General features: G+C 41.7%; 2 protein-coding genes across 8 annotated transcripts in view; one reads left to right on the top strand and one right to left on the bottom strand.

Annotated features, from left to right (window-relative positions):
• LOC125232040 (neurabin-1) overlaps positions 1-21,564 on the top strand; it is a 67,847-nt gene that overhangs the window by 21,303 nt on the left and 24,980 nt on the right. For 3 of the 6 annotated variants that reach the window (XR_007177692.1, XM_048137653.1, XM_048137652.1), the window contains exons 3-5: positions 154-1,825; positions 11,713-11,948; positions 12,634-12,848. Coding sequence is in view for 5 of the 6 variants with exons in the window: in XM_048137653.1 (XP_047993610.1) it covers positions 184-1,825; positions 11,713-11,948; positions 12,634-12,848 (2,093 nt within the window). In the remaining variant the exon portion in view is untranslated. Of the gene's footprint in view, positions 1-153; positions 1,826-3,460; positions 3,816-7,440; positions 8,522-11,712; positions 11,949-12,633; positions 12,849-21,564 lie in introns of those variants that run through there. The other 3 variants (XM_048137656.1, XM_048137654.1, XM_048137655.1) reach the window with 3 other exon arrangements.
• Positions 14,050-19,851, bottom strand: LOC125232042. Of its 2 annotated transcripts, none has more exons than XR_007177694.1 (2): positions 19,402-19,851; positions 14,050-14,082 (listed from the first exon to the last, which is right to left on the bottom strand). XR_007177694.1 is itself a non-coding variant. In XM_048137657.1 (2 exons), the coding sequence occupies exon 2, from the start codon at positions 18,762-18,764 to the stop codon at positions 17,277-17,279; it is 1,488 nt and encodes a 495-aa protein (XP_047993614.1). In that variant the 5' UTR covers positions 18,765-18,863; positions 19,402-19,846; the 3' UTR covers positions 16,629-17,276. The 2 variants fall into 2 exon arrangements, 1 of the variants encoding a protein (XP_047993614.1); XM_048137657.1 differs by lacking the exon at positions 14,050-14,082 and adding an exon at positions 16,629-18,863 and having other exon boundaries at positions 19,402-19,846.

Genomic DNA, 21,564 nt, shown 5'->3' with positions numbered 1-21,564 from the left:
GCCTTCCGCGCACCTGTGCTCGCCTTACTATCGCATCCTCGTGCTGCGTCGTCGCGCCGCTTATCATCATTTTATCTGTTTCGGTTTATACAAACGCGGCTCAGTTGTAACGTCTTATTCCATGATTTCTCACGCCCAACTCCTTATTTTCAGATTGGATTAAAACGGGCGTATCCGGCTAGCATGGAGGACTGCAGGAAGAGACACCAGGCAGGCACTAAAGTTTCGAAAATTGCGCACATCTTTCAAGGTATGCCGTCGAGGGACGAGGAAGATATGCGCGGCGCCGAGATGACGGTTGTCCGGACCGAGAGCCACCTGTCGCGGTTCAACACCGCGCGAGCTCTTTTTGAAAAACTTGGCGAAGAGAACCGCGGCTTCCGTATCGAGAAGTCTCCGTCGGCTGCAGCCAGTTTTGCCGGCACGCGCAGCGGAGCGCCATCAGTGCCCTCGCGCTCGCGCTCTAGCTCCGCGGGCTCCGTCAGCCCGCCGCGGCGCACCATCACGCCTTCGCCCGGCGCGCCTCCTGCCCTCAACGGCGACCGCCTCGCCAACGGTTCCTCGCAGCCCGTGCCTCCGCCGAAACCGGCCAAGCCCAGCGTTTTGCCAAAACCAGAGAAACCTGACAGGCGCTTCAATAAGGAACTTATAGAGAAACAAAGAAACTGGACTTCTCATTTTAGCAAACCGCGTCCGTCGTCGCGGTACGAAACACATGAACCTAGTGCGCGAGTGGACTCTAAATATCCTAGTGGTGTACCGGAAACAAAGTCACCGGAAGTGGCGGAAAGAAGTGTTATTCCCTCTCGTGTATACTCGCCCCCGCTATCGCCATGCGCCGGGGACTCTCAAGTGGAGCGTCCCACGACTCTCCCTTCTAGTTTAGTTCATAGAGGTGCGTCAGGTGTGAAATCTCCTAGTCCTGTGAAAACGATTGCGCCCGTGTCGCCATCTACTAGATCCAATAATATAACGTCTCCCACCTTTAAATCAGATTTAAGAAGTGATAATTTAAGTTCTTCCTCTAAAGAAAGTGTTGACGCCGGTTCTCAGCAAATAGGTTCAGCTGAAATTGTTTATCCTAAAACTCGGTCAACGCGAACTTCAGTTTCTGCCAGTGATGAGGCTATCGCGGAGAAGGATTCCGCATCAGACAGAAGTCCTAGTTTACAATCATCCGATTCATCATCGAGGTCCGCCGAGAGATCGTCCCACTCGCCTTCGAAATCGGCAGATAGATCATCCCATTCACCCGTGTCTCCGTCTGCAAGCCCTGCGGCGGCTGCCCCGGCTTATTCTCCTAGGTATCCTAAATCGCCCCCTTCACCACCCATTCGATCTCCGAAATCACCCCCTCCAGTGCCACACGAAAATGCTAAAATCACAGCGAGTGACCTAATAGAAAACCGAGTTTCCGAAGAGACAGAAGAATTAAGGCAGGAAGATAGAACTGACGGAGAAGTTCCTGATATATTATCACGGGCTCCGCCTTTGCCGAGCCCTAGATTACCGGTTTCGCCTCCACCTCAAGAAGACGATGAAAAGTTAAAGTACGAAAGAGATTCGACCGCTCCGCAAAGTCCGGAACCTTACGATAGTGTAGTAGATTCACCAAAGTTACTTGATAAAAGCTTGGACGATGATGGTTACGAGCACATAGAGTTCGTCGAGGAGCGGGACGAGAAGAGCAGGCGGTCGTCGACGCCGGAGTCGCCGGCGGGCGCGGCGCCCGCGGCCGCGCCGCGCTCCCCGCTGGCGTCGCCGCTCGCCTCGCCGGTGCAGCGGGACGACTCCTCGCCCACTGTCTTGTCTTCACCCGTACCCCGTGAGTGTATTTTATTTGTGAATAACAGAATAATGCTACTATTCAGATATAAGGAACAGTCACCGTCATAAAGAAGTGATGATTTCTGTACCTTGTCGTTTTTAATCGTTTGAAAATTTCGTCTGGCGTTTCAAACAAGACGATATAATCATCACTTATTTATGACGGTGACTGAACCATTTTTTCCGTTGCGTAGCTAACGCAAGTTTCTATAATCCGAAATTAATTTTTATTAAGCAGAAACGTCTGCTAACGATTCTAAACATTTTTATATTAAAGGAAAGGCATGGAGAGATTTGCGAAGTCCGGCGTGGCTTCCGTAGCTCAATTGGTAAGAGCATTGCACGGATTGCAAAAATGGTGCGGGTTCAAGTCCCGCCGGAAGCGTAAATTTTTCCATTTTTTCCTTTAATATAAAAATGTTTAGAATTGTTAGCAGACGTTTCTGCTTAATAAAAATTAATTTAGTATGGGTTAGCACATTGTTACTGGTGAATTCTCAATATAACTTGAGACTCCAGTGCCGTTACAAGATGTAATAGTCTGTCGGTAGATGGCGCTAGACGTCACCCCAAGACGTGTGTACAAAAAGGAAAGGCATGGAGAGATTTGCGAAGTCCGGCGTGGCTGCCGTAGCTCAATTGGTAAGAGCATTGCACGGATTGCAAAAATGGTGCGGGTTCAAGTCCCGCCGGAAGCGTAAATTTTTCCATTTTTTCCTTTAATATAAAAATGTTCTATAATCCGATTTAATTGAAACTGATAATAATCTACTAAAGGCTCGGCCACACATGCGTGTTTTGAGAGCGTAGGCGGAGCGTTAGCGGAGCGTTAGCGGAGCGTTAGCGGAGCGCAATGATAACGGTGCGCTGGACGAACGCTGGCGTTGCGCCCATTGGACGCCGGCGGGAACTAACGAGCGCGGATTGCGAGCGGAATGCCAGAGATCGTCCGGCGCACCGCTATCATTACACTCAGCTAACGCTACGCTATCAAAACGCTTTGTGTGGCGGAGGCTTAAATTTTGCCTGATATAATAGCTTGCATATTTGAATCTGTTTTGTCAGTATACCAGCGTAGAAGAAAACACCAAATTAGAGTGAACATTTCAAACAGTTATCTATACTTAGTAATTTGTTTTGCAAAAAATAAGTTCTCACAAAATAAATATGCATTAAGTAGAAGTAAAAGGTACAGAGCAGTTCTAAGCTTACTCTGTTTAATAAAATATTGTGTCCTGTGAAGTCTACCTACTTATATGTAGGTACAACTCTGGTACAAACATTACTAATAAATGTTTCGATCCTTCAGCTTTCTAGGAAATTTGCACTTTGTCGTCGTTTGAAATTTGCAGGTCGTTTTATACTTAATATAGAAAGATATTTATTTAAAAATATTCCGGAAATATTAGAATCGATTTAAGATTGAAGTGCAAGTTATTTTTTAGCTAGGTGGGAAGTAAGAAGTAAATATCCTTTATCATTATTTAATAGTAGTTCCGTAGGCGGCGATTGGTGAACGTTTGGCGGTCTCGTGCTCCGTGGGTTCAATGTAATATTGAGGAAGTCAAGGTATTTGAGTCGTTCGAGTCGATCCCGATTTAGATGCTCCGGCGCCGCCTCCGCCGCGACGCGTCGCAGTTAACCGAGCGACGTCGGTCTGCGCGCTCTCCCTTCCGATCGTTCCCTTCACGTCTTGCACTGGAACACCCGTCTTCCAGTGCATTGTCTTATCTAGACCACCCTATTGCACTTACTGTGATTGTGACTTTGTGACAACATGTATAACTTTGACTGTTCTTACTCATATAAACACTGTGATTGTTAACTAAACACCAAAAGAAACTTGCGAATTCGTTGAAACATTATTGTTTATCGGATATAATAAAACATTTCGCCTCCGACATCGTTCCAACTCGATATTCAGTTTCCGATAAAGTTGCACAGGGACTTCGCAGAAGCTTCTGAAAGTTTTTATTGATTCCGTAGTCGTAAGTTCGCAACACAGACTCGGTTTTTGCTCGGCTCATTCGCGCCGCCTGGCCAGGAAACGGCGCGAGCCCATCTTAAGAGCGTTATAACATTTCGGCGTCGGGCGAAATTAGGTATTTTACCCGCCGCGCGAGCCCAATATGCCGACCCTTTCTAGCACGTCTTATCACTCGCTCGCACTACAATAATGGACAAAACAATCTTGATCCTTTCTATGGAATTTTGATAACAACCACAATCTACTATCTCGATATAAACTTTTGGTTTCTAATAAATATTATTTTGTACGAAAATACGAGAATATAGCGCGAAATAATATCAATTATGTTATAATTTATTTAAAAAATTAAAGTAATAATTATAAAAGTAGACCCCATCCCAAATATTTGCTTTTGTTATATGATAAGTATTAGAGTAAAGTATATATTAATATGATGATAAAATAAGACAAATACAATTCTAATTACTTCAAGGTGGTGCTCAGGGTCTGATGATGGAGCCAGATGGTGGTCACCAATACTAATGAACAATATGACTATACAACTTCGTGGTTTACATGTCATTCTAGCATTTTCACTTTCACATTTCAAGTGCATATACCACGAGTATAGGTTTTCGGGTGTGCTGATTTAAAAATTAATGACCGATTTGGAATCTGACATTGCTGACTGTCACTTTGACACAAAAGTCGTCATGGGTGTCGTAAAATAGGTTTTAGGGGGTGCTGATTCCAAAATTAATGACCAATGTGGAATCTGACATTGCTGACTGTCACTTTGACGCAAAAGTCGTCATGGGTGTCGTCAAATAGGTTTGCGGGGGTGCTGATTCCAAAATTAATGAACAATGTGGAATCTGACATTGCTGACTGTCACTTTGACACAAAAGTCGTCATGGGTGTCGTAAAATTGGTTTTAGGGGTGCTGATTCCAAAATTAATGACCAATGTGGAATCTAACATTGCTGACTGCCACTTTGACACAAAAGTCATCATGGGTGTCGTAAAATAGGTTTTAGGGGGTGCTGATTCCAAAATAATGACTAATGTGGAATCTAACATTGCTGACTGTCACTTTGACACAAAAGTCGTCATGGGTGTCGTCAAATAGGTTTCCGGAGGTGCTGATTTGAAAATTAATGACCGATTTGGAATCTTGACATTGCTGACTGTCACTTTGACACAAAAGTCGTCATGGGTGTCGTCAAAAAGGTTTCCGGGGGTGCTGATTCCAAAATTAACGACTATTTTGGAATCTCACAGTGCTAATTGTCATTTTGACACAAAAGGAATCATGGGTGTTGTCAAATAGTTTTTAGGGGGTACTGATTCCAAAATTAATGAAATGATTTAAAAAGTAATGACCGATTTGGAACCTGACATTGCACAGTACCCCTGGAAACCTATTTGATGACACCCATAACGACTTTTATGTCAAAGTGACAGTCAGCAATGTCAGATTCCAAATTGATCATTAATATTGAGATCAGTACCCATGAAAACCTATTTGAAGACACCCATGATCACTTTTGTGTCAAAGTGACAGTCAACAGTGTCAGATTCCAAATTGGTCATTAGTTTTCAAACACCTCCGGATACCTATTTGACGACACCCATGACGACTTTTGTGTCAAAGTGACAGTCAGCAATGTCAGATTCCAAATTGGTCACTAATTTTGGAATCAGCACCCCTAAAACCTATTTTACGACACCCATGATGACTTTTGTGTCAAAGTGACAGTCAGCAATGTCAGATTGAACATTGGTCATTAATTTTGGAATCAGCACCCCCTAAAACCTATTTTACGACACCCATGACGACTTTTGTGTCAGAGTGACAGTCAGCAATGTCAGATTGAACATTGGTCATTAATTTTGGAATCAGCACCCCCTAAAACCTATTTTATGACACCCATGACGACTTTTGTGTCAAAGTGACAGTCTGCAATGTCAGATTCCACATTGGTCATTAATTTTGGAATCAGCACCCCCTAAAACCTATTTTACGACACCCATGACGACTTTTGTGTCAAAGTGACAGTCAGCAATGTCAGATTCCAAATTGGTCATTAATTTTGGAATCAGCACCCCCTAAAACCTATTTTACGACACCCATGACGACTTTTGTGTCAGAGTGACAGTCAGCAATGTCAGATTGAACATTGGTCATTAATTTTGGAATCAGCACCTCCTAAAACCTATTTTACGACACCCATGACGACTTTTGTGTCAAAGTGACAGTCAGCAATGTCAGATTCCACATTGGTTATTAATTTTGGAATCAGCACCCCCTAAAACCTATTTTACGACACCCATGACGACTTTTGTGTCAAAGTGACAGTCAGCAATGTCAGATTCCAAATTGGTCATTCATTTTGTAATCAGCACCCCCTAAAACCTATTTTACGACACCCATGACGACTTTTGTGTCAGACATTACAAGTAATCTGACACCCAGTAGTGTCAGATTACAAAGTAAAATCAAGTAATCGTGTAATCCGGAATCGATTACGATTTCCCCATCTCTGGGTTTAGTTATATGGTTCATTGGTACTGGTGACCACCATCTGGCTCCATCATCAGACCCTGAGTACCACCTCTTGTCAAAGGTCTTGTTGAGACGAACCCAACGAGCCTAAACACGAAGTCGTTTACTTACATGGTTCACTGGTACTGGTGACCACCTTCTGGCTCCATCATCAGATCCCGAGTACCATCTTGATGTGTCTTATCATCTTGACCGTATTGTAATTTTCACATTTTTATCATCACAATGTTGTAATACTTTAACATTCAAACATAACAAAGTATTACAAAAGCAAATATTTACGGATCTAGGATCAAATTCGTTGGTCGCTGTTTACACACACACAATGCGAGGATAGCCCGTGTATAAACAAGGCGTCCGACCCACACAACGATAAATATTCTCGACGTTTGCGATGAAAACTCGGAGACCAAAGCGACATACGTCTTACCTCCTCGAGCTCCGGCGCGGCACTGAAATCGCAGGCGTCCGTCGCCGGTAAAATAGCGACAGGAAGGGTAGTTTTCAAAAAATTGGCAAAAAATCATGATAAAATATTATAACGACAAATGGATAACAGCAGTTTAAGCACATTGTGCAGATTATTTATATACTAAAATAACTTCGATAACATGTAGGTTTTCGGAGAAATGATCACTTGTTTCGATGTATTTTCAAGACAAAATTGAGTTCGTTTTACTTTCAATTTCTCAATTTCAAAGGATTAAATGATAAATATTGTTTAATGGGCCTAAAGTACAAGACATTAGGAATTTAAATTTACCGCATTTATGAGAGTGAGCTTATCAAATTGTACATAATAAGAGCTCCGAAATCTGTGCTTCGCGCGGTTTTTCCTAAACGAGCATCAGAAAAAAAATCATTACTAATTGAAAACGCTTTTTCATCCATATGTTTTTTAATGAACCGACAGTTAATTAGATTTTCTAACTGAAACAAGTACTTTAACTGTCTTTTAGTATGAGTAAAGTGTACAATTTTGCCGATAAATATTGTACATTTTACAATATATCGCCTTTTTTTGTCATAGCGCTCTTAATATTACATTCATTGAGCAACGTCTCGGACGCTGCGCTAAATATTAACTACACACATTACACTTCTCCTTTTTTATTCAACGCGCCCCAAGATAAGTTATTGTTGTTTGATTGCCTCCGCACTTAATATTAAAGTAGATCTATAAGTAATGAGTACTAACTATTTAGATGTGTGCCATTCATTAACTCATTGATAATTTAGAACAATGAACTTCGTACTATCCTAGATAGGCAGTTGTAGAAAACGATGCACAATATGCACAAGTGTGTGTTGCGGATCGAGCAAAAACTGAGCATGTTGCCACTTTGATGCTATTTATTAGTTATTTATTTACTACCTATTTAACATTTGAACTTAAGTCTGAAAAAGTCATTTATTTTAAGATCGTGAAGAATTTATTATGTCTGCAACTCTGACATTTATTTCCCGAAACTCATTGAATATAAATCTTTTCCAATTTTAGGCCAGACGCAACAAACAATGTTAGTGACGTCTACACATATAATATACGAGTGTTTGTATAAAAGACTGTCTCGTCAGGTCGTTGGGTACATTATGTCATTTTAATTTTGCCATATCTTGATCCTTGTATCTTTGCCAACTACTCAGAATATTCGTTCGTCCTTTAGTAGTATGTAGTATCGTGGTACGGTCGGTTTTTCTCTGACGGACCGCCAGTGACGGTTGCCAAAGCTTGTGCTTATCTGAAGCGGTGTTTGTTTACAAACCTGGCCGCCCGGTGTCCAACAGAATCTCGTAAACTGCACGTTACTCGTCGTTAAGATCTTTTATCGCTCCCTTTGTCGTAATCTTCACCAAGATATACTTTACAAACGGACGTGCATTTCAGGAATGCAGAATTTCGTTAATTAGATCTCTTTCTATCATTTCCTTCACGATGACTTCTAATAAGGCGAGCGATGAGCACGAAACTTCCACCTGCGGATGACTTTTCTAGTACTAGTGCAGCACCTTAGCTAAAATACGGCGTATAGAGTTGAAAGTGCGCGTGAGTGTGCACGGCTTGGCTAGAGATCGCAAGACATGGCGCAGTGATGTTGCGGGCGGCGCGCGCGCTCGTCGCATGCGCCTCAATATGCGCCTATGCGGCTGCTGCCTCGGTTAGTCCTTCCATCTCAAATGCTTCTACTACCATCTTAACATTTCTTTACAACCTAAAAGCTCATCAGTCTTCAGCTTACTGCTCTGTTCTTCAAAAGTAATACGGTTGAGTTAAACTAACGTATGCAAGCAGATTGCCTCAGGGACTATTTGCAAAGTATTAACCTAATTGCATTGTCTACTAAGTTGCTTGACTAAACACGCAAAGAACTGGTCATATGACTATTCATAATATCTTAAACATGCACATGAAGACCATAATCTTGACTAATGTTTAACATATAATCTTATTCGATCTGGAATATTATATACATTATACAGACTATGTTAAGGATAGGCTGGAAAAAGTAGGCATTTTAAAAGCTGTTTTCCATATTCGTTTGTATTAATCATAAAATATGGTAATTGGCATGCCTGTGTCCTTGAGGCCAAATACCTCATCGGAATATTGTGTTCCTTTATAAGTAGAAGCAGCTAAGAGCGTGGGCGGCAGCCACTCTAAAAGTTGTTGCATTTTGTTCTGAGACGATCTTGTAACCTTTTAAGGAACTCATTTTTAACTTGTCTTGTTTTTTTTTATGCCATATAATATAATCATGTATTGACAAGTCGATACTGAAGTATATTGATTTTTGTTTTATTTATTTGTTTAATATACGAATCTTATGTTATGTTAAACGGAAATAATATGTAGGTACTAAGCCATATAAAGTTATCGTAGTGAGATATTAAAGAGGCGCGCATTGTTGACAATGATAACCGCGGGTCGAGGAAAATAAAAACCAACACCTAATTGTTCACGTTCATTTGTGAAGATATCGCCCCGAGTGTTTCCGGAGCCGTACGAGTATGACGTTTTATTTATGCAGGAGCTCGGCGGCGGCGCGAACCTAATTTCTAATAACGTTCCAGTTGAATGTAGCCACTTTAATTAGTAAATTGATCATGAGCATAAGCTCTCGCTGTCTCACCGGCCACGGCTCGCGTGCCGGCTTATCGAAGCCTCGCTTTCGGAAACTCGTATCTCGCCCGATTGTTTAATCATAAACGCGACCTTGCTGTATGCGAAATAAAGTTTGCATTAAAAATGAATTCTAATCCATGTTATGAGACTAAACGTTAACATGCGCTGCTATAAACCACTCTGTTTTTATTTGTTCATCTCTTTGCATGTTAATTTACTACTAGATGATAAAATATCATCATTCCACTTCGTTGGCTTCAATGCTCTTATTGTGTCGTCTTGTTGCGTACGTTTAGCATCCGTGTGAAGGCTGAATGACCATTTGATAGAATAATTAAACACATAACAACGACTATTCACATTCACCTTATATCTATTACAAAATAAAGTTATCTCACTGGTCTTTAAATTAGATTGAAGGAATTTAGGTAACATGTGGGAATCTCCCATTGTACGTAAAGTTATTGTGCCGTGAACTCTGAGATAAAAATCATGTTTTATTTTGTTTAGAGTTACGCGAGGCTCAATTTTTATGAAGGCGGAAATAACTATTGTATAGGTACTAAATCCACATCCACACATTTATGGAAAAGCTAACCTTTTATGGAAAATCCAAATGAATACGCGAACAGTTGTCCTACTTTGATTCAGCTTCCGCTGGTGTGTTCCCAGATTTCCTAGTTCCTAGTATCAATGTGAATGAACGGCGTTCGGTGTGGCGTTTACTAGCGCTGTAGTTTGTTTGGGCTGCGACCTAGTTTCTATCGGCTAGGTATACTCGGTATACGTATAATATACTCGTACCTGCGGCGAGCACCTGCGATCTGCGGAGCGGTAAAAATAGTTTCATTTCCTGAGAGAATTTATAAACTTCTCGACCTAAACGAATGGAGTCCAAAATACAGACTTACTTATTTGTATATGGAGCGAAGGTTAATTAATTTTCTTTCGCTTGCTGTGTGCTGATTAAATTTCTGTCGATAACAGTGATGGATTGCGTTAGGTTAGTTAGGTAAATAGACTTCTGTATTGGTAGGTATGTTAACAATAGTTTCAGATTTAATGCCATGCCCGCGATATTAATTCGTTCTTAACAATTAAATGTGATGTGGTTTATTACTTTACGTGTTTTTAAAGCGGTTATGTAAAAATGAATATCGAGGGTTTACTGGTGAAACCCGATAAATCGAGATAATTTATCCTTGAAATAAAAAAAAAATCCCATTTTATAACCGGGTAAACAAAGAAGAAAAAAAAAAAATCTTCGTAGAAAACCATTATTTTTGCAGTTTTCTATAAAAAAAAATCCTATTTCATAGCCCAGTTAGCTAGGAAGAATTATTTTTCCTCATAAAAAACCAGTTATCAAACTTGGTTATCTACGAGGAATAAGGGTTACTTACATACATGAATCGTATGTAAACCGTTAGGATAAAAATTATGTTAATGTAAACATATAACACAAGTACAGCTGTTAACAAACACAATGAACAAATTCCAAGTTCTCTCTTATTCTCCTAGTCTAAAGTCAGGCAAATGCAATATTGTTAGCGATATCGTTTTTGGGTAGATGAACGATTGTAATTGACAGATAAAATCTAGTAAATATAAAGATAAAAGGCACGAGACACTATTCATAAAGTGACAATTTTATACTTGCCACACATCGAGTATGAAAGTGAAATATATAGAACATTTTACACAGAATGATTTATTGTTTAAATAGGTGCTGTAACAAACTTCGAGTGATTTCATATTATATGTTTATTAGAGTCGATCTATTTACACGTACCTACTTAATGCGGTGACACAAATATAGAATTAACAAATAACGCATTTATCTGGGGTCATACGCTGGACTGCTAGCTAATAATCGCAAATGTTATTGTGTTTGTAACTGTTAATTGGAGATGCCAACTTTTAAACGTTATTATAATTAGGTTTATTATTAGTTTCGATACTTTCGATAGTGTTCAAATGTACATGCTTCTTACAGCCTTTAAGGCTCGTATTACATATATGTACTTGATAGTTTAATATACATTTTATAAACTTTTAGGCCACAAAACGGCGTGGCTCCGTTGAATCATCTAATTTTGTGTCGGATTCGGCAGTTTGCCCCGGACCCCCCCAAAAACAAAATTATTGTCATATCTATCTCAAGAAAGTTTTTTATCCAAACTATTAAGAATTTTTATAAAACAATGACATATTTCCCATAAACAGCGGTCGGAGATCGCAAGTCATCGGAGGCGGAGGAAGGCGTGCGGCGCGGCGGCTCGCGCGCGTCCAGCGTGTCGGACGAGGGCGGCTTCAACGAGCCCTCGCCCGAGGTGGTGGCGCGCCTGCGCCCCGCCGACTACCGCGAGCCGCCCGCGCCCGCGCCCGCGCCGCTCACGCGCGACCACCGCGACGCCGAGCGCGCGCGCTCCGACCCCGACACGCTGTCCGTGTTGCAGCAGGTAATGTCTACCACACAGTCGACAACTCCAATGCCTGAATATACACCCCGCCCAATAGTAAGTGAGGAGTGATTGAAGAGGAGCCCTCGCCGAGGTGTTGGCGCGCCTGCGCCCCGCCGACTACCGCAGGACACGCTGTCGGTCCTGCAGCAGGTAATGTCTACACCGTCGTCAACTCACCGGCCTATATACACACACCTCACCTAATAGTAGAGTCATAAATGAGAAGTAATTGAAAAGAAACCCCATGGCACCGTACACTCCAAGTTTCATGCTTAACATTGGGTAAATTTTGATTCTAAAGTTTAAGCAATTTTATGGCGGCTGTTGTCAGCATCGAGCGTGACCGGGACCCTGATGCAGCTTAAGCAAACCTATGAGCCCGATCTCCATTGTCGGTCAGGGGTAATTGCTATGCAACTAATTTGGCTGTTTATCGTAGCAGTGGTTTTTAAGCAACCGAGAGCTTGTAGTCCAGCAGGGTTAGCACATGATTGCCGCGAGAGTATGTCGCCGCGAGATAGACTTCCCGTCCTTATGTCATTAATACAGTTAGAAGAAGACGTGTGATCTATCTCGCGGCGACATACTCCCGCGGCAATCATGTGCTAGGCCTACTGCTTCCTTACTAACTTTTGACAATAAAACTGGATAAAAATTACAAAATTCTTGTATATATTTTCAGGACTCGGGAGTAGTAGTGAGTGAAGCTAGTCAAGGCTCCATAGAGGTGCTCGATAAATCGACCACCAGCCAATGGAGCGTATCCGAAGCGGAGCCGTCGGGTGACCGAGTGGCCGAGACGGGCGCGGAGGCGGACGCCCGCTGGGACGACCCGGACGCGGGCAAGCAGCCCGACAGCATGACACCCGATGAGGCTGAGATCTTGCTTAGCTCTAGGTAAATTGTCGCACTTTACGGATACGATGTTGTAGTTTTTTCGGAAGTTCTTGCACACGGGAGCTATCTACTTTCAATGTTTACACTTTGAATGAAGTATGACTGGCGAAAAAATTACATGTAATGCACCTACACTATCTACAGTAGTATGATATTGTTTATTGTACATTACTGTACGATACCGGACATAGCTACAGTCACCGTGACTATGGATACATTTTAATAACAGTGTTGGTACCTTAAACATCGAGAATCTGCAACTCGATCAATAAATATGACACTTTTAGCTGTCGTCGAGTGGCCCTATAAGGGACCCTCCCACAACGTCAAGACACCCAGCGAAATCCTCGCGGATATGTACTGAAAAACTGTCGACCGTAAATTCACAAACTTGATGATGTAAAAGACCATCGTAACTTTAAATCTAATGCAACTGTCTGCCCAACAGGCGACTAATGGTCGCAACTGGCAACACTTAAGCAATGCCTTGAAGCGCCACTGACGTTGAAAGGGTTTAAGCATACGGGTCCGTTTCAGCCGTTATCGAGCGGGCTCGACACGCTTCACGCGAATAACGGAATGTATACACCAACAGTTTCCAACTTCGTCCGTCACACTTCATTACTCATTCACGTGCACCACACGATCAATCATTATGTAACACCTTTTTACACAGTAGCAGGGTCTTTTTAAAGCTGAGAAAATCGTCAATAATTGATGTTTAAGGGGCAGATAGATTTAAATATATGTATTTCTAATTTGTTTGATAATAATACACATTTATTGCTTATTTGTTCGGCATTTTTAGGGTTTACAGTACAACAGGAATAAAATTCCTAAATATCTCGAGAACTACATGCTATCAATATTTGGAATTTTGCTTATTTAGAAAGTATATTTTTTTTAAATATATTAATTGAATATAAGGCAGTAATTTAATAAAATATCTTTAAGACGAAATTTAATTCGAAATTTAATGCTTTAAACAAAAACTTACTGGGGAAAAAACAGTGCATATGTCACATACCTTTTAGCAGGAGGTTCCAGTGGGTTGGTTTCAGCTCGCTTACCATCAGCCTTGGTATGCAAGGCGCACGTGCGGGCCCGGCTTACCGTCTCCTCGAGCCCAGAACTGTTCTTGGAGCAGAGCTTTCTTCCTGTCCACTTTGATAATGTGACTAGCACTGAGTTTAAACTTAATTTAACGATAATTGTTGGGAAAATGTGACTTTAACTATTTAATTAGCAATAAATGGCAATTTTAATGCAGCGACGCGTTCGCAAGTTAGATCGAGAGCGAAAAGAATGTGAGGTAATGGCTACCGGAAATGATTAGTGCCGGGCTAAACACACCGGAAGCTAAAGACAAAATAGTGTTGTTTCTTTAAAAAACCGATATTCATACGAAAGTTGAACATACCGCTCACCTAAATATGCAATATTTACTCTACAAATAGTGCTAGAGTTCGACAAACTACTTAAAAACTATAATGTTAAACTAAGTGATAATACTAGAACGACGAAAGTTAATTTGAAAGTGGTAAAGGACACAGCTTCACAACTGGTCTTCTGTACTGACCAGTAGCAGTTTGAATTGTGACCACTCTACAGACACCGTCAACTCCGGGATGTAGAGCAACGATGCGCCCAAGGGGCCATTTTAAAGGGCTTGTCTGTTCGTTAATCAACAAGACCAAGGAACCCACGACAATGTTTGTATTTACTTTATTCCATTTAGTCCTCTGTTGTAGAGTATGGACGTACTCAGCGTGCCATCTACGCCAGAAGTCTTGATGCATTTTCTGTATCATTTTCCAACGATTACAGACACTTACTTTTTTATCTACAAGATTTTCCTCTGGGACAATCGACAACGGTTCCAGAGTTAAAAAATGGCCTGGAGTTAAGGCTGAGAGATCACTAGGATCCGAGCTAAGAGGTGTCAATGGACGAGAGTTGAGCATAGACTCAATCTGAGTCAGAATTGTATAAAATTCCTCGAAGGTTAACCTTTGATTACCTACAACCCGTGCGAGGTGAGTCTTAACCGAGCGTATCCCGGCTTCAGCTAATCCGTTAAAATGAGGCGTACCCGGAGGGTTAAACGAGAATTTAATTTCTTGGGCATCAGCAGCACCTTTCATGAGTGAACCAAGATAGTTACTAGCGCCCACAAAATTCCTACCCTGGTCAGAGACAATGTTACTGCATCGACCACGACGAGCGACAAACCGTTTAAGAACACAGAGGAAAGCTTCTGTCGACAACTCTGAAGCAAGCTCTATGTGAATGGCTTTGGTACTAGTACATACAAAAACACAGATGTAACCTTTGTACGTTTTCGCACCACGGCCACGACCGAAAGCGATATCAAATGGTCCTCCATAATCAATGGCGACACTCGAAAAAGGTTTAATTTGCGAGACGCGAAAAGTAGGCAAATTTCCCATAAGCGGCGGAGATGCCGCAGAGGGATTGGCACGAAAGCATTTCACGCAGCCTCCAATCACTGCCTGAATTGCTCGCTTTGGCGACAAAATCCAAAATGTTTGCGCAAGTAAATTTTGTAAAGTTTGGGCACCTGGATGTAAAAATCTTTTATGATATTCGTCAATTATTAAAATAGTGAGTCGGTGGGAGCGAGGCAATAAAATGGGATGTTTGACAGAAAATTTAATAGGAGAATTTGCCAAGCGACCGCCCACCCTGACAATACCCTGACTGTCAATGAATAATGAAAGCTTGCGCAAACCCTTTGGCAATGCGTTCAAACGATCCTCCCTTAATTGATTGATCTCTACACTGAACGAAGTGAGCTGCACATGTTTTACTAAAAACATGAGAGCTGCAGTGGTTTCAGCTGACTGTAGAGATCCGACAACTTTTCCATCCTTAGCTGACCGTAAAAAACGGAAACAGTAGGCTAACACACGCTTTAATGTGAAAAGCGAGGAGAACCTGCTAAGGACTTCATCAATTAAGTTAGGATCGGCCGTCACGAGTAAGCTACAAATACGTTGTTCCTCTACAATACAGTCATTGCTTGGATCGTGCAAAGGTGAGCAAGGCCAATCCTTCTCTTCCTTTACCAACCACGACGGACCCTTCCACCAAATATCACACTCTACCAAATCTTCAGGCAGTAACCCCTGGATCCTGCATCAGCAGGATTGTGGTGTGTACTGACGTGACGCCAGCGATCAGGAGCAACAAGATCCTGGATATGGCTCACACGATTTGCAACAAATGTTTTCCAGCGTGAAGGGCACGACTTGATCCAAGCTAACGTTACGGTCGAGTCTGACCATGCAAATATTTCCTGAACAACATAGAGAGGTTTTAATGCCTCTTGTGTTGACTGCATCAGGTCTGCCAACAACACGGCAGCCTGCAGTTCCAATCGAGGAATTGATAATTTACGCAGAGGCGCAACCTTACTTTTGGCACAGCAAAGCTCTACAAAAGTAGAGCCTTGTGTGTCATCGACACGACAGAAGACGACAGCAGCGTAACCACGCTCCGACGCATCACAAAATCCATGCAATTGTAATGAAACAAACGAATGGATGATGCGACGGGGAATATCGACAGATTTCAACGACGGAAGTTGATCGGTAAATTTCATCCATTCTGATGTGATTGCTTCTGGAACATCATCGTCCCATTGCACCCCAGATGACCACAAGACCTGCATTAAATATTTAGCGTGAAACGTGACAGGACATAAGAATCCTAGCGGGTCATATATGCGCGCTATATTCGATAAAATAGTACGTTTAGTACATTTCTGATCACGTGGTGTTGCAACCTCAAATTGGAACGAATCTGTTTGTGGACGCCATAACAATCCCAATATTTTAAGGGACAAATCCGAAAGTTCATCAAAATGTTTAAAATCACTCGAATACAACTCAGAAGATGGAAGGTCAACGATAAAACCTTTATGGTTGGAGGTCCATTTTCTCAAATGGAACCCACCCGACGACAAAATTTCAGATAAATCTGATCTAATTTTTAAAGCTTGCTCAATAGAGTCAGCGCCTGTCACGACATCATCAACATAAATGTCTCTCCCAAGCACTTGTGACCCTTCAGGATAGGAGTCAGCAGTCTCCTCCGCTATCTGTGCTATTGTGCGCAAAGCTTGATACGGAGCCGATTTCACACCATAAGTTACCGTCCGCAAACGATAGTCTTTAACTGGGCCGTCAGTCGAAGGTCGCCACAATATCCGCTGATACTCAGCGTCCTCGTTTGGCACGAGGATTTGACGATACATGGCCTTTATGTCACCCGTAAAGACTATTTTATGCCATCGAAACCTAGTAAGGACATCAAAAATATTAGTTTGTAACTTAGGTCCAGCTAGTAGTGTATCATTAAGCGAAATCCCATTGCTGTCACGACAACTTGCGTCAAAAACGGCTCTCAGAGGTGTACTGACAGATTCGGGGCGCAAAATACCATGATGTGGGATGTAATTAAAATTCCCGACACTAGAGACAGGCGGCGCAACCTGCTCCATATGACCACTGACCTCATACTCTTCCATAAAGGAGGCATAAGCTTTACGAAAATCCGCATGCTTTGTAAGCTTGCGTTCCAACGAAAAAATCTCCGCATTGCAATTTCACGAGTGTGCGAAAAGGTAGGCTTGTTCGAAGGATCGACGAAAGGTAGAGGTACCTCGAACCGGCCTTCACTCGTGCGACAATAATTTGCACGGAAGTTATCTTCACATAGTTGATCCTCTTTCGACAAGATAGGTTTACTCGGACCACAAATATTTTCTAGTTCCCAGAACCTTTTAAGAGAATCATCCAACGACAGCGACAAGTTTGATTGTGAAGCATTCGACACGAAAAAACAATCTTTCCGACAATTAGTGAAAGATTGTGTACGAGAGGCATAACAGTCACCCATCAGAACCCATCCGAAAACAGTCTCCAAAGCCTTTGACTGCCCCTTCCGGCCCTCCTTCTTACCACTTAAAATGGAAGATGCAAAGATCTCTGCATTTAAGAGTAAATCTATTGGGCTCGGCTTCGCAAAGTCAGGGTCAGCGAGAGGTAGACCTTGAATGTGATGCCATTCCGATGTATTGACTCTATAGTATGGTTGCTCCGGACAGATAACTGGAAGCACTGACGCTTGGAAGTCAAAATTAACCATTTCTGATCCAATAGGTTTAACAGAGCATGATAACATACCCTTAGGTGCAACTTCAGATAGTCCAATTCCAGTAATTGGCTCGCTAGTATCATCTACCTGTAAACCTAATCTTCGAGCACAGTCATGGGAAATAAAATTGACACCACTAGCACCGTCCAAAAGAGCACGAGCTATTTGATAATTACCTGAACTATCCCGAACAGCTACCCGAGCAGTAGCAAATAAAACTAATCCATTACTTTGGACCGACGTCAAAGTCACTTTGCTATTTAAACCGCTCACCGTTGGCTGAGGTGCTGGTTCAGCCTCTGGCGAAGCCGGTTCCCTTTTTCCAAAGTGTAATAAAGTGTTGTGGGAACAACCGCATATACTGCACCGACAATCCGATCGACATTGTTTAACTTTATGAGTTTTGGAGAAACAACAAACACACAAGCCCTTGTTTTTCACCACCTTGAACCGCTCCGAAGTGTCTAAAACTTTAAATTTTTTACAATTTTCTAAGTTATGCAGTTCAGTACAGAAAACACATATATTTTGTTGTGTGGCAACTAGTGTTACCTTGCCTTTACCTTTAATGGCACTTGTTACGGGCTTAACCTCCGTTACTTCCAGAGCGCGGACTTGTTTTTCAACAAACTCTTGTAGCAATTCAAACTTTGGAATTTCATTGGAATTGAACTCGAGGAGGAAGGCCTCCCGAGTCGCCTTGTCCAATTTTCCCCACAACAGATGAAATAACATAAAGTTTTTATCGGGTAAGTCGAATCTTTCTAACACTTGTAATGTTTCTCTAAAAACACGATGAACTTTTTCTAATTCAGTTGAAGACTTGGTCTTCACCTGTTCACAAAGTAAAATCTTTTCATAGTACCCAAAGGCAATTTGCCGTTTTCTATTGTAAAACTTGTTTAAAGCATTGTAAGCATCCATGTAACTGTTGTCCGAAATTGGGTAATTCTTAATCAAATCTAAAGCCTTACCTTGACACGATGTCATAAGATAATGCAGCTTTTCAATGTTCGAAATATTCCTTTTATGAATTAAGGAATCAAAGAGTTCCTTAAATGACAACCAATTGTGCAAGGAGCCATCAAATGGTTTCACAACAATTTTAGGTAACTTCGCTGAATTATTATCACTACTATCATGTTTGTCAACAGTTTCATGTTTGCTTGTAATGACAGGCTCAGCTTTCCTTAACCTTGTCAAGATTGACTTTACTTTTTGTTCAAAATCGACAGTAACCGAGAACTCCGTATTTACATCCTTTGTTTTCTTCATTATAGCCTTTTGGGCACGATGAAAGTCTTCAACTATTGGGTTTAAGTCGGCCGCGACATAACCCTCTAAATCTATACAATCAAAGATTAACTCTAACCGCATAACCGCGTAATTGCGTTCAACCCTATCCATGTCAACGTCTCTATTGCTCACATCAATGTCCGACATTTTTCACGTAATAATCACTGTTGATTTATCGAAAAACGAGAACGAAAATATAAATAAACAGTTTACGTTACTCAATAAAATTAACTTGTTGACTTTGACAATGACAGATGAGATGACAACCGAATTGTTGCCATACACCAAAGCATAGACTAAGACCGAACGAGATGAGCGGATTGAACGAACTGTCACACTGCTACCAACCTAACTAAATTCTACTATAAAAGTCACACTTCCGGTCAGCCATTAACCGAATCGAGAATTAAAAGTTTTACCCACCAATTTATTAGAAAAATATTACGACACGACAAATTTGATATTTTACTAAAAATAGGTAACTTTTCAACGGATCCGGCTCGAAGGACCAAATGTTTAATGATGAACTAATTGAGCGGACTGTAATTTAATAAAATATCTTTAAGACGAAATTGACAAAGATAATTCGAAATTTAATGCTTTAAACAAAAACTTACTGGGGAAAAAACAGTGCATATGTCACATACCTTTTAGCAGGAGGTTCCAGTGGGTTGGTTTCAGCTCGCTTACCATCAGCCTTGGTATGCAAGGCGCACGTGCGGGCCCGGCTTACCGTCTCCTCGAGCCCAGAACTGTTCTTGGAGCAGAGCTTTCTTCCTGTCCACTTTGATAATGTGACTAGCACTGAGTTTAAACTTAATTTTACGATAATTATTGGGAAAATGTGACTTTAACTATTTAATTAGCAATAAATGGCAATTTTAATGCAGCGACGCGTTCGCAAGTTAGATCGAGAGCGAAAAGAATGTGAGGTAATGGCTACCGGAAATGATTAGTGCCGGGCTAAACACACCGGAAGCTAAAGACAAAATAGTGTTGTTTCTTTAAAAAACCGATATTCATACGAAAGTTGAACATACCGCTCACCTAAATATGCAATATTTACTCTACAAATAGTGCTAGAGTTCGACAAACTACTTAAAAACTATAATGTTAAACTAAGTGATAATACTAGAACGACGAAAGTTAATTTGAAAGTGGTAAAGGACACAGCTTCACAACTGGTCTTCTGTACTGACCAGTAGCAGTTTGAATTGTGACCACTCTACAGACACCGTCAACTCCGGGATGTAGAGCAACGATGCGCCCAAGGGGCCATTTTAAAGGGCTTGTCTGTTCGTTAATCAACAAGACCAAGGAACCCACGACAATGTTTGTATTTACTTTATTCCATTTAGTCCTCTGTTGTAGAGTATGGACGTACTCAGCGTGCCATCTACGCCAGAAGTCTTGATGCATTTTCTGTATCATTTTCCAACGATTACAGACACTTACTTTTTTATCTACAAGATTTTCCTCTGGGACAATCGACAACGGTTCCAGAGTTAAAAAATGGCCTGGAGTTAAGGCTGAGAGATCACTAGGATCCGAGCTAAGAGGTGTCAATGGACGAGAGTTGAGCATAGACTCAATCTGAGTCAGAATTGTATAAAATTCCTCGAAGGTTAACCTTTGATTACCTACAACCCGTGCGAGGTGAGTCTTAACCGAGCGTATCCCGGCTTCAGCTAATCCGTTAAAATGAGGCGTACCCGGAGGGTTAAACGAGAATTTAATTTCTTGGGCATCAGCAGCACCTTTCATGAGTGAACCAAGATAGTTACTAGCGCCCACAAAATTCCTACCCTGGTCAGAGACAATGTTACTGCATCGACCACGACGAGCGACAAACCGTTTAAGAACACAGAGGAAAGCTTCTGTCGACAACTCTGAAGCAAGCTCTATGTGAATGGCTTTGGTACTAGTACATACAAAAACACAGATGTAACCTTTGTACGTTTTCGCACCACGGCCACGACCGAAAGCGATATCAAATGGTCCTCCATAATCAATGGCGACACTCGAAAAAGGTTTAATTTGCGAGACGCGAAAGGTAGGCAAATTTCCCATAAGCGGCGGAGATGCCGCAGAGGGATTGGCACGAAAGCATTTCACGCAGCCTCCAATCACTGCCTGAATTGCTCGTTTTGGCGACAAAATCCAAAACGTTTGCGCAAGTAAATTTTGTAAAGTTTGGGCACCTGGATGTAAAAATCTTTTATGATATTCGTCAATTATT

This window comes from Leguminivora glycinivorella, chromosome 12 (assembly GCF_023078275.1).
Source record: "Leguminivora glycinivorella isolate SPB_JAAS2020 chromosome 12, LegGlyc_1.1, whole genome shotgun sequence".
NCBI classification, from domain to species: domain Eukaryota; kingdom Metazoa; phylum Arthropoda; class Insecta; order Lepidoptera; family Tortricidae; genus Leguminivora; species Leguminivora glycinivorella.
This window is presented reverse-complemented; position numbering and strand designations above follow the sequence as displayed.

Coding starts and splice junctions, on each gene's coding strand:
- LOC125232042 (XM_048137657.1), bottom strand. CDS start 18,764: ATGTTATTTCATCTGTTGTGGGGAAAATTGGACAAGGCGACTCGGGAG.